At 41.9% G+C, this 13,569-nt stretch overlaps 1 protein-coding gene across 3 annotated transcripts in view; it reads left to right on the top strand.

The window, feature by feature from the left end:
• The window catches only part of usp32 (ubiquitin specific peptidase 32), a 65,700-nt gene extending 52,499 nt beyond the window's left edge, over positions 1–13,201 (top strand). For 2 of the 3 annotated variants that reach the window (XM_015003545.2, XM_015003547.2), the window contains exons 20-34: positions 1,515–1,653; positions 1,732–1,837; positions 1,954–2,127; positions 2,845–3,019; positions 3,087–3,238; positions 3,321–3,432; positions 3,540–3,709; positions 4,190–4,374; positions 4,998–5,084; positions 5,246–5,366; positions 5,866–6,057; positions 6,156–6,381; positions 8,139–8,587; positions 8,679–8,771; positions 9,695–13,201. In XM_015003545.2, coding sequence (XP_014859031.2) covers positions 1,515–1,653; positions 1,732–1,837; positions 1,954–2,127; positions 2,845–3,019; positions 3,087–3,238; positions 3,321–3,432; positions 3,540–3,709; positions 4,190–4,374; positions 4,998–5,084; positions 5,246–5,366; positions 5,866–6,057; positions 6,156–6,381; positions 8,139–8,587; positions 8,679–8,771; positions 9,695–9,868 — 2,555 coding nt within the window. In that variant the 3' untranslated portion in view covers positions 9,869–13,201. The remainder of the gene's footprint in view (positions 1–1,514; positions 1,654–1,731; positions 1,838–1,953; positions 2,128–2,844; positions 3,020–3,086; positions 3,239–3,320; positions 3,433–3,539; positions 3,710–4,189; positions 4,375–4,997; positions 5,085–5,245; positions 5,367–5,865; positions 6,058–6,155; positions 6,382–8,138; positions 8,588–8,678; positions 8,772–9,694) is intronic. The other variant, XM_088011433.1, reaches the window with a different exon arrangement.
• The last annotated feature ends 368 nt before the right edge of the window (positions 13,202–13,569 follow it).

Below are 13,569 nucleotides of genomic sequence, written 5' to 3'. Positions count from 1 at the left end.
GTGCTTTATTCTTCATGGCCAGTTCACTCAGGATGATATCAGATACCATGTAGAACCTGAACATCTGACTCAGTGAGCTTAACTCTGATAGCACAAACCATCAACTAAAAATGTTTAGTTGATGGTTTTTGTTTCAGAGATGTCAATCCATCAGTGAGTGAAAAACACCTTCTAGTTTTGATGCTCTTAGATTTTGCTAAAAGAGAAGAGAGGACAGATCATGAAGAACAGGATAGAAACTACACCCATGTGACCCCTTCTCCTCCTTCTCTTTCTCCTTTATCATTGCCTTATCACTCCAGCTGTTGTCTCTCATGCTCCCAGACTGTAGCAGAAATCATTTTTCAGTATCTAAAACACTTTAGCCATCAGACGTCCCCTAGCAGCTCCAGAAGGAGTTCTTCTGTGATTTGTAGTTTTTTCTCCACATCACTTGCATCATGCGATTTCTTACACAGCAGCAGGCCTGTGTTGCATCAACTCTGATGTCCAACTGTTTGATGTGCAGGAGTCCTCTTTGTCCTGCACGTTTCATAAACTCATAAAAATGAATGTTATTGTTACGCTGTTCTCTTAGATTTATTGTTTTCAGCAGCTGTAAGAGGTTTCGACTATAGGTTATACTGGCTCTGGCACACAAAATAAGAACAATAATTTTAACAAAACTTTTAGGATAATTTATTTGTTTATGAGAACAGAAATGACAATATTTTCTGATGTAAACTGTTAAAAGATTGCAAGAAAAAAATGCTACTTTTTCAGTGACTAAAGGGATACATTTCTCATATTAAAATTAAGATATTCTAGACATTGTAAGTCAGAAATGTGCATAAAAAACCCCCTCAAATTATAAAATTAGACATTTGCCACAGAACATGGCAGAAGTCTTCTCAGGTTGAAGAAATATGTTTCCAAGATGCACATCTGGATCTTTCCAAAGTGTAAACAGAAGATTCTTCCTGCATCAGAACTTCTCCTGGGTGCAGAATCACCATGAATTCCTTGGGATCCAGAACACACACCTGAGACATTGAGAAAGAAGTTGCAGTATGACTGCACCGGATCTGCTCTGGATCTGGGAGAGAATGTGAGAGGAAAAAGAGTCGCTAATATCCACATCTCCTAAATTTACCACTTATATCCTAGAGGATTTCTGCCATTTATTGTCACAAATGACCAACTTTCTCAGAGGTATCTTAGTTTTAGTATTGTGAATGTTTGCCTTTAATTATGAGAAAATATCCTTTATTCTATAATTTTTTGTCATCAGAATGTCCAATTATTTTTCTTTAAGTTTTTTTTAATCTAGAATTGCCCCTAATGCCTTTTCATTTTCACTCATAATTATTGTGTAAATGGCTAAAAAGTGCAGCTTAAGTGAGTGGCAAAGTTCCTCTTTTGGTTGATGTATGTTTACAACAGGTTTTTGCATTAGGCTTTAAAAATATTGATCATAAATTTAATTCTGTAAATCAAAGCTTCGTTGATTTCTTGTCTTGTTTTCCACTGCCTAGTTCCTACTGAGAAAGGAGCGACTGGTCTCAGTAACCTTGGCAACACGTGTTTCATGAACTCCAGCATTCAGTGTGTGAGCAACACCAAGCCTCTGTCGGACTACTTCCTGTCGGGGAGGCACCTGTACGAGCTCAACAGGTGCTGAGTGGTCTGCATGACATCGGCGCACTCCAGAGTGTTTCTGTCCCGCTCAACCTGTATGCCGTTTCCCTTCAGGATCAACCCCATCGGGATGAGGGGTCATATGGCCAAGTGTTACGGAGACCTGGTGCTGGAGCTGTGGAGTGGAACCCAGAAGAGCATTGCTCCGCTCAAACTCAGGGTGAAGCTTCCATCCAGTCTTTTCCTGCAAACCCAAAGGGTTCAGGAGGCTCCACCTTTCTGTTGATGCATCCAAGCTTTAAAAGAATGAAACAAACCAAACTGTTTTCTCCCTAGTGGACAATAGCAAAGTATGCCCCTCGCTTCAACGGCTTCCAGCAGCAGGACTCCCAGGAGCTGCTGGCATTCCTCCTGGATGGCCTCCATGAAGACCTGAACCGGGTCCATGAGAAGCCATATGTGGAGCTGAAGGACAGCGACGGGCGGCCGGACTGGGAAGTGGCTTCTGAGGTCAGAGCTCTGCTGATTTGCTCTCCTGTCTTCCTCCCTCCTCCCATATCACACGCACATGCAAAACACAGTGTGTGTGTACAGTTATTAAATTAACATATCTTTCTGTCAATATTGGATAAGTTGTCACAAAAACATTCATCCATATACCCAATTTTTACTACTAGTCTGGAAATGTACAATAATTTCTCAATGCAGCTAATTTCCCTATATTGTCTGGAGGGGGAAAGTGGCAGCCACCAGGAGGCAGCAGAGTGTTTATCATTTCCCTGTAGTTCTACTTTATGGGATTTTTGGTACATTTGTTTCACTCTGGGAGTGAAGAGTGTAGATCCAGCTTTCAAAGGAGATTTAAAAGTTTTTCTTTTTTTTCTTCTTGTTTCTAGTTATGATGGAAGATTTCTAAAGATAGCAGAATCCACATCACTGCAGATGTTGTTTTAATACTTCTCTTAGATTCAGTTCTAATCCTAATCAATAAAAACTTCCCATCTGCAATATCTAATCTCTTCAAACGGATCAGAAAATTCCTTCCCAAACCAGAGGAGGCCCACTGCTTTCCTCTTTTTTGACCGACCCGTATCCAAGTCACAGCCTCTCGTTCTCATCGTGGTTCTCATCGTGTCTCGTGATGTACTGCATTGCTTAAGGAGCTGCTGCTGTTCTAACGGAGGTGCTGTTATCCTTGGTGTGTGCTTATGTTCTTCATCTCTGCAGGCCTGGGATAACCACCTTCGCAGGAATCGCTCCATCGTGGTGGATCTGTTCCACGGTCAACTCAAGTCCCAGGTTAAGTGTAAAACTTGTGGCCACATCAGCGCTCGCTTCGACCCCTTCAACTTCCTGTCCCTGCCTCTGCCCATGGACAGTTCCATGCATTTGGAGATCACTGGTGAGTACACCAGTGAGAATAAACATGGTATCTCAGGAACGGATAAAGTGCAGTGTTGTGTGTGCAGTTATTAAGCTGGACGGCTCCACGCCGGTGCGATACGGGCTGAGGCTGAACATGGATGAGAAATACACGGGGCTGAAGAAGCTGCTGAGCGAGCTGTGCAGCCTGAAGCCGGAGCAGATCCTCCTGGCTGAGGTCCATGCTTCCAACATCAAGGTAGTCCCATGGTGATGCTGGTGCTAACACAGTTGTACTCTCTGGAGTTCTGCAGTCTAACATGTCAGCTGTCCGTGTTCAGAACTTCCCTCAGGACAACCAGAAGGTCCGTCTCTCTGTCAATGGCTTCCTCTGTGCGTTTGAGGTCCCGGTGCCGGGTTCGCCAACATCTCTGAGCTCGCCCACACTCACAGGTTACTCTCCTGTAGCAGCAGACTTTTCACGTACTGGAGGTCTGCATGGTCGTCTACTACTGTCTGTGCATTTTCTGTTTTCATCATTTTTTGCCTTGTTCAACCAGACATCACCCCAACAGCTGCTAACGGGCACCTGATCGCTAACGGTGGGCTCGGCACCCTGCTGCCCAGCAGCCCAGAGACGCCTCTGGTCAATGGGGTTGCCAACGGACACATAAGCCCCCTGCAGGACAGCCCTTTCATTGGATATATCATCGCCATGCACAGAAAGATGGTGAGAATAGGCCACAAATCATCCCAGTACTGATTGCAGTAAAAAAGATAATGTTGTGGTTTTGAGCCCATTTTCAGGTAATATATTGATAATGGTGTAAGAATGCAAGTTCACCCTCTCAAATATAAATAAAGTTTAATTTGTAAAGAACACTTAACACTGGGACCAGAAGACATTTTAAATCCAAAATAAAACCACAACCAAAAACAATAAAAAAGGAAATAAGCACCACACACAACCAAAACCATAAATAAAATGTGTTATGGTGTCTGTAAACAAAATTGACCTTCAAAAAATATTAGTCATCAGAATGAACATGATCAAGCTCATTTTAATGTATTGTGAGATTAACTAGATGATTAATTGCGTATTGCGACAATCTTGGGTGAGATTTCACTAAACATGTGTTGTTAAGTGACATTTGAAAATGGCCGATGTGTTTATGCTGGGTACACGTCCATGTTTGTTTCCCCTTTTCAGATGCGGACAGAGTTGTACTTCCTGTCATCTCAGAAGAACCGGCCCAGCCTGTTTGGGATGCCGCTCATCGTCCCCTGCACTGTCCACACCAGTAAGAAGGACCTGTATGACGCAGTCTGGATCCAAGTGTCGCGACTGGCCAGCCCACTGCCCCCCCAGGAGGCTAGCAACCATGCTCAGGACTGGTAATTCTCACAAACATCTTAGTCTTCTCATGCATATGTCTCACAGCAGTGTTAGTGGATGAACATGATGAGTATGGTTGACTGTAAAATGTAGCAATTGATAAGAAGTCTTTTTCTCTTCTTATATTTATGCATTAAAAATCTATTCCGCCTCATAATATTATTATATATTATTGTTTTTCGTGTCGGTTGAAATCCTTAGAAAAACTAATCTGAAGGATAAATGTTCTTCAGCACTGAGTTTTAATTTCACATTTGAAAGAAGAGAAAAAAATAAATTATATTCTTCTTTTTAAAAATATGTTTTTTGACATATTTGATAAAAATGTTACTATGTAATGGCAGTACAGTATAAGACAGATAATCCGTTAAAAAATTTAGCTCTTCCACCTCCTCCCAGTGCTTTGATTGCCATCTACAGAAATGCACCCAGACAGAAATAACCAATCAGAGCTAGGAGGAGGGTTGCACCACCGACATCAGGGTCCAGTTGGGATCTATCTGTGATTGGTAGGAGGCTGGAGGTCTGTCAGGAGCAGGGCTGTCTGCTGCTGAATGCCTGAGAAGCTTCTGTTCATCACAGACACATCATATTGTTGATTTTTCCTTTTCCTAACCTGCAGTGATGACAGCATGGGGTACCAGTACCCCTTCACTCTGCGAGTGGTGGGAAAGGACGGCAACTCGTGTGCTTGGTGTCCCTGGTACAGGTAGGATCCACTCACAGGCATTTGCCACAAGTTAAGAAGCAACACATCTGATTCATGCTCTCACATTACATAAAATTTATAAGAAACGTGTTTAATGCAACATTCAGGTTCAGAAAATGAAATATTCCATTTGTTTTGTTAATGTGTTTGTCCTGTTCCAGGTTCTGTCGAGGCTGCACCATAGAGTGTACAGAGGACAGAGCCTCTGTAGGGAATGCTTATATAGCTGTGGACTGGGATCCCACCGCCCTACACCTTCGCTACCAGACCTCCCAGGAGAGGGTAACACACACCAGCAGCCTCAGACTGGGAGCAGCACATAACACACACACACCACTATGGGGAGGAATTTCTACATTAGAATGAAATAAAGAAATCTTTGTGATATGCAGTGCTGTTTGCCTGTCTACACATTCCTTCTGTCTTTGTTTTTTGACAGTAATCAAATTTCTAAAATTGGATAAAGATAACCTGAGAAAATACAAAAAGTAGTTATCAAATGATTATTTTGTTCATTAAGGGAAAAGAAAACTATTTAAACCAACTGGAACTTCTTGGAAAAGTTATTTACCCCCAAACCTGGCAACTTTAAATACCAGTCTTACTGGCAAATCTTTTTCACATATAGGCAAAATGTCTTGTTTAAGTGACAAGTTGGCTAAATGTGTCACACATTCAGTAAAGCAAAGATCTTTACTGAACATAATCAAAATATTGTGTTTGTAAGTGAAAGAGAAGGTGGTCAGTGCAGAGCAGCAAATACCTCTATGCCTCCCTGCAGATTGTGGAGGAGCACTGTAGTGTGGAGCAGTCTCGTCGTGCTCAGGCTGAGCCCATCAGCTTGGACAGCTGTCTGAAGGCCTTCACCAGTGAAGAGGAGCTGGGGGAGGATGAGCTCTACTACTGCTCAAAGTGCAAGACCCATCGGCTGGCCACCAAGAAGCTGGACCTGTGGAGGCTCCCGCCCATCCTGGTCTGTAAACCATGAGCCCTGGAGCTGGCTTCCACATGGGCTTCCAATAATGACTGTATGTGAGGTGTTTAAATGTCTGCCACATGTATTTTCTCCAGATTGTCCACCTGAAGCGCTTCCAATTTGTCAACGGTCGCTGGATAAAGTCTCAGAAGATTGTTAAATTTCCTCGAGAGAGTTTTGACCCCAGCGCCTTCCTGGCCCCCAGAGACCTAGAGCATCGCTCCCTGCACTCACGCAGTGAGAGCGAGGACCTGCTGAGGGTTGGGGAAGACAACCTGTCCTCCATCTCTGCTCCCGCTGGTTTCTGCAACCTGCCCAAAGGTGCTTCCACTCACTTCCTGCTTAATGAGTCACTGAGATAATAACACCAAGCTCCATGTTGGTTCACAGCTGTTCCACAGTGAAGCATAAGGAAGTTTGTCAACATTTGTTCTTAAGTTTCTAATTCTTTAGGAAATAGGTGTCCAGCAGAGGTAGCTCTAGTGCATGTGTGGCTGTGAGAGCAACATGAGTGATATCAGGAGGATTAGAATGGTTCAAAATGTGCCAAATATAGCTGAACAGCTACCAGACACAGGATCAGAATCCTACTGTCTTTAAATGGATCATTCTCTGGGGTTTCCTTGATTGTTTTTAGTTGACTCTTGTCTTTAATTAACAGAAAGGTTTATTTTTTTAATGGAAATATTGTCTCTTGATTCACAGTCAACTCCTTTAAGTGCTGTACTCAGTACTATTGTTAGCCATTTGTTTACCTTAAACATTATTGCTTCTAGACCTGCATCAGCTGCTTCCAAATATTTCTCTGTTTTATATCATTATAATTCCTTATATTGTGTGAGTCAAAATGAACTCTGCTTATGAAAACTGAATAATCTGCTACTTCTAAAACTAAAACTACATTCAAATAGAAGGGAGATGGAACCCAAATCCAATTCTTTTTGCCCATATGCAACCTATATCTGACTTTTTCACGGCAGTCTGAAAGGCCCAAGTCAGATTATTTCACCTCCCCAAAAAAACGGATCGCTGCCACTTCTATTTGTGGAACATTAACAAATGTTAATATTGTCTGGACACATGAGGAGATGTATGAGCCATAGCCATGTGCAGTATGTTTACTGTGTAGTTGGTGCATTTTGTAATTTGACTTTTATATACTGATCCTATTTTGCTACAGGCCTATTTAAACTTTTTTAATTAATAATCCACCTCTTTTTATTGTCCTGACCTTGCACAGCTTTTTGGTAAAAGTTGGAAGTGGACTAGTTGCAGTGCAACCCCAGTTGGTGATAATGATGACATAAGTGCTGACTAGGTCTCAACTTGTGAAATATGACTCCTCTCTGAGCTATTATTGCTATCTGAAGAAATCCACCAAAACAACCAATCAGAGCCAGAGGGAGGGTCTTAGCATTGTTAATCAAACTTATGTACATGCCATGAATTGTGTAAAAATGGCAGAGTAACAATTCACAGTTACAGAAAACCATTTATCTACTGCCATGAGTGACCATGCTAACTAGCATTAGCATCCACAACAGACTCTGCTAGCTGCAGCACCACAGTCAAGGGGAGGACGGGATGAGAAGCGCCACTAAAGGTTGTTATTGACATTACTAAAACCCGCCTCCTGGCTCTGATTGGTTGTTTCTAGTTAGTATTGTGATATGGCAGAGGAGCTCAATTTTCTTCACAGATTATCTGTCTCATGCCATACTGTCAACACATAGTGACAGTTTCAACAAATATGTAAAAAATATATGTATTTCATTATAAGTTGCACACTGCAGCTTTAATGAGTGAAGTCTTAACTTGAAAATTGGTTTTTGTATTTACTTTGGTCATCTTTCTGATACTATAAATAATTTGATCTGAAACATGTTTTTGTGACAAATAGCAAAAACAGAAGAAATCTGTGAAAAGGAAAATCCTTTTTCCAGAATTTAACACTAATAGCAGGGCAGTAACTGAATGTCTTTACCTTCTTAATTCCAAAATCCAGTGAATATTGTTGGGGGTTCATTCAGGTGGAGATGGAAGGTCATTAACATTTATCCGGTTTTGTTTTATAACAGCCTCTCCAGCCTCCAGCAGGAGATCAGCGCCGTCTCTCAGTCGGACCAGCAGCCCCTCCGGTAGTCCAAAGCCTGCTGGTCACAGGCCAGGTCGGCTACGGCTGCCGCAGCTTAGCAGCAAGCACCGGCTCTCCAGCAGCAAGGAGAACTTAGACGGAGCTGCATCCTCTGAAGCCGACTCCCGGGACGGTGCGCCGCAGGCGGACACAGAGGAGAGGGTGGCGATAGCAGCAGGAGCAGGGCCTGTGGGCTCCAGCGATCAGGCGGCTTCAGAGTCATCCTGCAGCAGAGAGGCGTCCAGCAGCTACTGTGACGTAATCCTGATGAACGGAGACAGCAACGGGATGGGGTCAGACTGCAGCATAGAGAGCAATGTGGATCCTGACAGTTCTCTGCTTCAGCACAGAGACATGTGTCTGAATCCTCTCTACAACCTCTATGCAATATCAGTCAGTACCATCCTCATATTCACTCTAGTGATGAGTTTATGCTGTTGGTAATTAAATAAAGTTCTGAATCTTTCTATTTTTATCCTCTCAGTGTCATTCAGGAATCATGGGAGGGGGCCACTATGTGACATATGCCAAAAACCCCAATGACAAGTGGTACTGTTACAATGACAGCAGCTGCAAGGTAACCAAACACACACACACACACACACACACACACACACACACACACACACACACACACACACACACACACACACACACACACACACACACACATCAAGGCTTTAGAAGTGATCCTGGATGGCCTTGTGGTCTGAGTGAATCACCAGAGAATTGACTAAAATCATGTGTTTTCCTGCTAACCCTGTGTGGGTGTTTCTCTTCTCACAGACACTTTTAAAATACACATAACACTACAAAGTTTATTTTTGTGGCAGTTAAAAAAACAAGAAACATTTTCTCATTAGCATTTTTACACCAGGATCATGACCAGTTGTGGCAGAATGTATTGATAAAACCCATTAAATCATTAATAATGGTCTTTCTCTTTGATTTGATCTGCAAAATGTAAAATTTTTTATGTGGTTTTCTAGAGTCTAGAGGGCCATGTAAGAAACTATGGCAGGCCATATTTGGCCCCCCGGCCTTCAGTTTAATGCATGTTTTACACTTTACTCTACACCATCTTAAAGTTTTCTATGTTGCAACGAAAGACATCCCTAAATTATAAATGGAACTTCCACCACTGGAACTTTAGAACATGGTGGTGGCAGCATTGTGCTGCGGGTTGTGTTTTTTGCTGGGTGTTTCCAGGAGGGACAGGGAACTTGGTCAGATGGGAGAGAATCCTGGAGGTTCACATCCTAACAGAACAACCTTCCGCATTATGCAATATGCACTTAAGTTTATCTATCATAAAGTCACAACACATTACATTGAAGTTTATAGTCATGGACTAAATGTGAGGTATTTGAAGGTGTATGTATGCTTTTGTGAGGTGCTGTAAATGTATCTTCATGTGTTATCTGAAGAAGCTGTTTGTAAATTTGCCTTCCTCTTTCTGGTGTTTCACAACGTGACATGATGGATCTGTCGTTTCAACAGGAAGTTCACTCTGAGGAGATCGACACCGATTCGGCCTACATCCTGTTCTACGAGCAGCAGGGAGTCGACTACTCCCAGTTCCTGCCAAAGATCGACGGCAAAAAGATGGCCGACACCAGTAGCATGGACGAAGACTTTGAGTCCGACTACAAGAAGTACTGTGTCCTTCAGTGAGCCCGCTGCTTTTCAGTCACTACACTACACCTGCGCCCTGCTCTGCCTCTAAGCAGGAAGCGCCAGCTGTTTGGATCCTCCCAGACTGCTAACGGCTCAGAGCCACGCCTCTGTCCGCCTGCATGGAGGCAACGCAGCACTTCTTACCAATCCAAAACCTAGATTAGTCTCATCCTCCGCTCCCCTCCCCTCCTTTTCCAAAGCACTAATGTGGTACAAGTGAAAACCCAGTGAAAAAATAATAATTATAAAAAAAACAATCCTCTATGTGTATTTTGCCATAGCATACCTGTAACATTCAGCTGAACCTCACAGATCTCTGAATGTATGCCGATGTGGCCGAGTCATGAAGTGATGATACTTTCTCTGTGCATTGGTCACCTGTGATGACGGGAGGAGAGAAAGCATTTCCACCTGATGTTGGGTCATCAGAGGAAGAACAGTGTCGCTGTTCTCTGGGTCTGGAATGCCATTTGGGAATAGTTAAAGTTCGGTACATACATACATGCTGGTGTCATATGTGGTGCCACAGGCCATTATGGATTTGAAACTTCTTATCTAGACTATTGGACACTGTGAGACGCTTTTTAAAGCTGTTTTATTTGGGTAATGTGTCACTAGGATTAATATCATATGCTACCTCATCACTTCCCATCATGCAGTCTGTGCAGCAGCTGTAGCCTAAATGTATGAAACAGTGTTAATGAGAAATATGTTGTTCCTTCCACTGTAGGAGACGAGGTACTTGCATTTCAGAGTTCCCACACCAAAAAAAAAGAAAATGCAGCTCTCTACGCCCACGCCTGAGTCCCACGGCTGCCAAATGACTGGTGTAGACGTGTGTAAAGCCACAACTCCAGGAGCTCACCTGGGAACCTCCATTTATTCTGGAGAGGTGCCATGATTTCAAAAAAACAGAAGCTTAAATATGTTCAGTATATGTTCATGACTTTGTCCCTGGATTCTGGGGAGGTGGCGTTTTATAAGACATGTTTTATTTTTGTAAACAGAAAGGCTTTCTGTTGAGGTGGATCTCTTTAGATCTGACCTGGATGTCTAGCTGAAGCCACGCCCACAGGAAGCAAGCTTCTCTTTGCACCTTACCCCTGCTGCAGTTCCCTGCTGTCACTTTACACATATTTCTGATGATTAAATCTTTGCAACCTTGGAACAAACCTGGAACATTTAGGGAGAAAAAATGTTGACTGTACTATCATAAAGAATTTTATCAGTGGTTTTATTATTCTAATCAATAACCTAAAAAAACTTGACTGATGCAGCTGAGCCTTCGAATTGTAGTAATTCAAGCAATGTCAATTTAAAGGGATAGTACCCACTTTTTGAAGTGAGGTTTTAAGAGGCTGTCTTAAAACTACTGCAATCTCAAAGAATTTCGAGCACTTAATGTAAACATTGATTCATAAATCTTTAAACCAGTCACATTTGCTATGGATGTGTTTCTAGTGAGAATGTTAGTTAGTTGGTTGGAAAGTTAGTTGGTTAATTACAAGAGCAGGTGGAACATGTACAGCTAAGCAGAAAGAGGTTAATGTACCAGTACATGTTTCACATTTGAAGGCCATTGTGGCAGACCATAATGTCCCAGTTTACCTGCAAACATGGACAGAGTTTTGTGTAAATAAAGATTTAATGCAAACATGATGACTGACTGCACTGAAAGATTTGTAAAATAGTGTTAGCATAACTGATTATGCTCATTTTGAGATTTCTGTTTTAAAAATAAAAGTCTGTTTTAGTCTCAGTCTGGCTCTGGCTCTACTGAAAGTAGGATATTGACTGCTCATAACCTCACACCTGAACCCCACTTCAGGAGATTTCTAGTCGTGATTAATATCTGAACCATCTTCAGCCTGCCACTGGTTCAAAGTAAAAGTGAGCTGAAGTGATTTCCACCTGATTCAACTCCTGAGTCAAACAGCTTTTTCATTATAAAAGTTGTAATTTACAACAGCTGTTGTCTGCCTGGCTAGTTGCCCACTAATTAGCTGGTTTAAGCCTGTGTATTTATGATCTTGTGCTAATCTGGTGTCAGATTTGTAAGCCCCTTTACACATTTTTTCAGACAACCTTGCTTTTGTGGGCTGATACTAAAGTCTGACATCAGATGACTCATGGTTGCTATACAGATTAAATGTGTGCAGTAGCGCCAAAGGTTTTCAGTTCATAGCACTACATCTGAGCACACATTCAACTAAAACAAGTTCCAACGGCCTCAAAATGACATTTGTTTGAACCATTAACGCCCGGCATGAATTGAAAAGATAAAGCTGCACTGCATTCCTTAAGTGAGCAACTGGGTCAAAAGTTTCAGCTCAATGTAAGCACAAAGGAAAACATGTTTCTTTCACTTAAAGCTGGGTCCGTTTTATTTTGATCAGTAGTAGTGGGAAACCTCTGCAGCTGAAATGTTCTCTGGCTCCCCCACTACACACACGCGCGCACACACACACACACCTGATGTTTGCTTCCTTTTTAGCTGCTCTATCCATGGAAAAGACATTGTTCTGGAGAATATGTATTAGAAAGAAGTCATCTTTTCCTTTGCAAAGACTGTTGAATGAATGAAAGTGTGTAGATGAGTGCTATTTATGTTTGCTCTGAACGCTGTTTTTCCTCCACCTTTCTGCCTTTATGCTGAGCTATTAATGATGTTCAGTTTTATGTCTTTGAAATGACTAAAAGGGAAAATTGCAGTAAGGATCAGATCAGTCAAGAACCCATTTTCTAATGCTACATCCAGTTATATGCCCAGTACATGTCAGTTTTTGATTTATTTGTTTTCTGTCCATAAATGTGCCCTCAGGCCACCTGCAGCTCAAACTGTTGTTAAAAATAGGGGCTAATTTCAGCACAATTTTCTGAAATCAAAAGATTTCAGAAAATCTTTAATGGAACCAATCTGTTAGCCGAGGCTGGACAAACAGACCCAGTTAAATCACAGGGCTGATGCCCCCTGCCCCCAGCCCCCACCCCGCAGATAACTTCAGCATGTTGGCAGGCGGAGCAATCTACTACTGAGCTGTCTGTTTGTAGCCTCTTTTTATTTAACTTCTGTACCGTCAGATTGAAAGCTGACTTAATTTAAAAAAAAAAAAAAACGCTTTTTTGTAAGGTGATGAAAGAAAGTGACATTGCACTGACATTAAAACATGTATATAAAGTGTTTTGTAAATAAGCCAATGAAAACTCTGTATTTGAATATGAACTGTACAAACTATTGTACTTGTAGTTGTATATGGAGTGAAACTGTTTATCTGTAACAAAATAACCAAGCAACAAATTAAACTGCAGATGAAATTACATTCATTAAAAGTGATTGCTTTTGTTGTTCAAAGTTGTGGAAATAGTTTGGCAGTTTTATCATTTTTTAAGGGAATAATGCTAAGCACATCTGTAGGAGAAAAACAGGGTACCATCAAAGACACATTGGAGTAGCTGCTGAGCACAGTGGTGGAGGGGTAGTGATGTTCCTTGTTCTTATCAAAGAACAAGGAACATTTTCAGAATGTTTGCACATTTCTCTTTCTACAGAATAGGTTGTCTAAATGTTGAGATGCTGTTGCTTTGTTTTTGCAGAGTCTCAGCAGAGCACCAGGACTGCAGCTGGTCCTCAATCAAGACCTCAGCATTTAATAATAAGAAACAGAACCACAAAAACAAAGGAATACTCTGGAAATATT

This window comes from Poecilia mexicana, unplaced genomic scaffold (genome assembly GCF_051168715.1).
Source record: "Poecilia mexicana isolate PSO_F unplaced genomic scaffold, ASM5116871v1 scaffold_13, whole genome shotgun sequence".
NCBI lineage: Eukaryota > Metazoa > Chordata > Actinopteri > Cyprinodontiformes > Poeciliidae > Poecilia > Poecilia mexicana.
The sequence above is the reverse complement of the archived record's forward strand: the minus strand, read 5'-3'. Positions and strand labels throughout refer to the sequence as shown.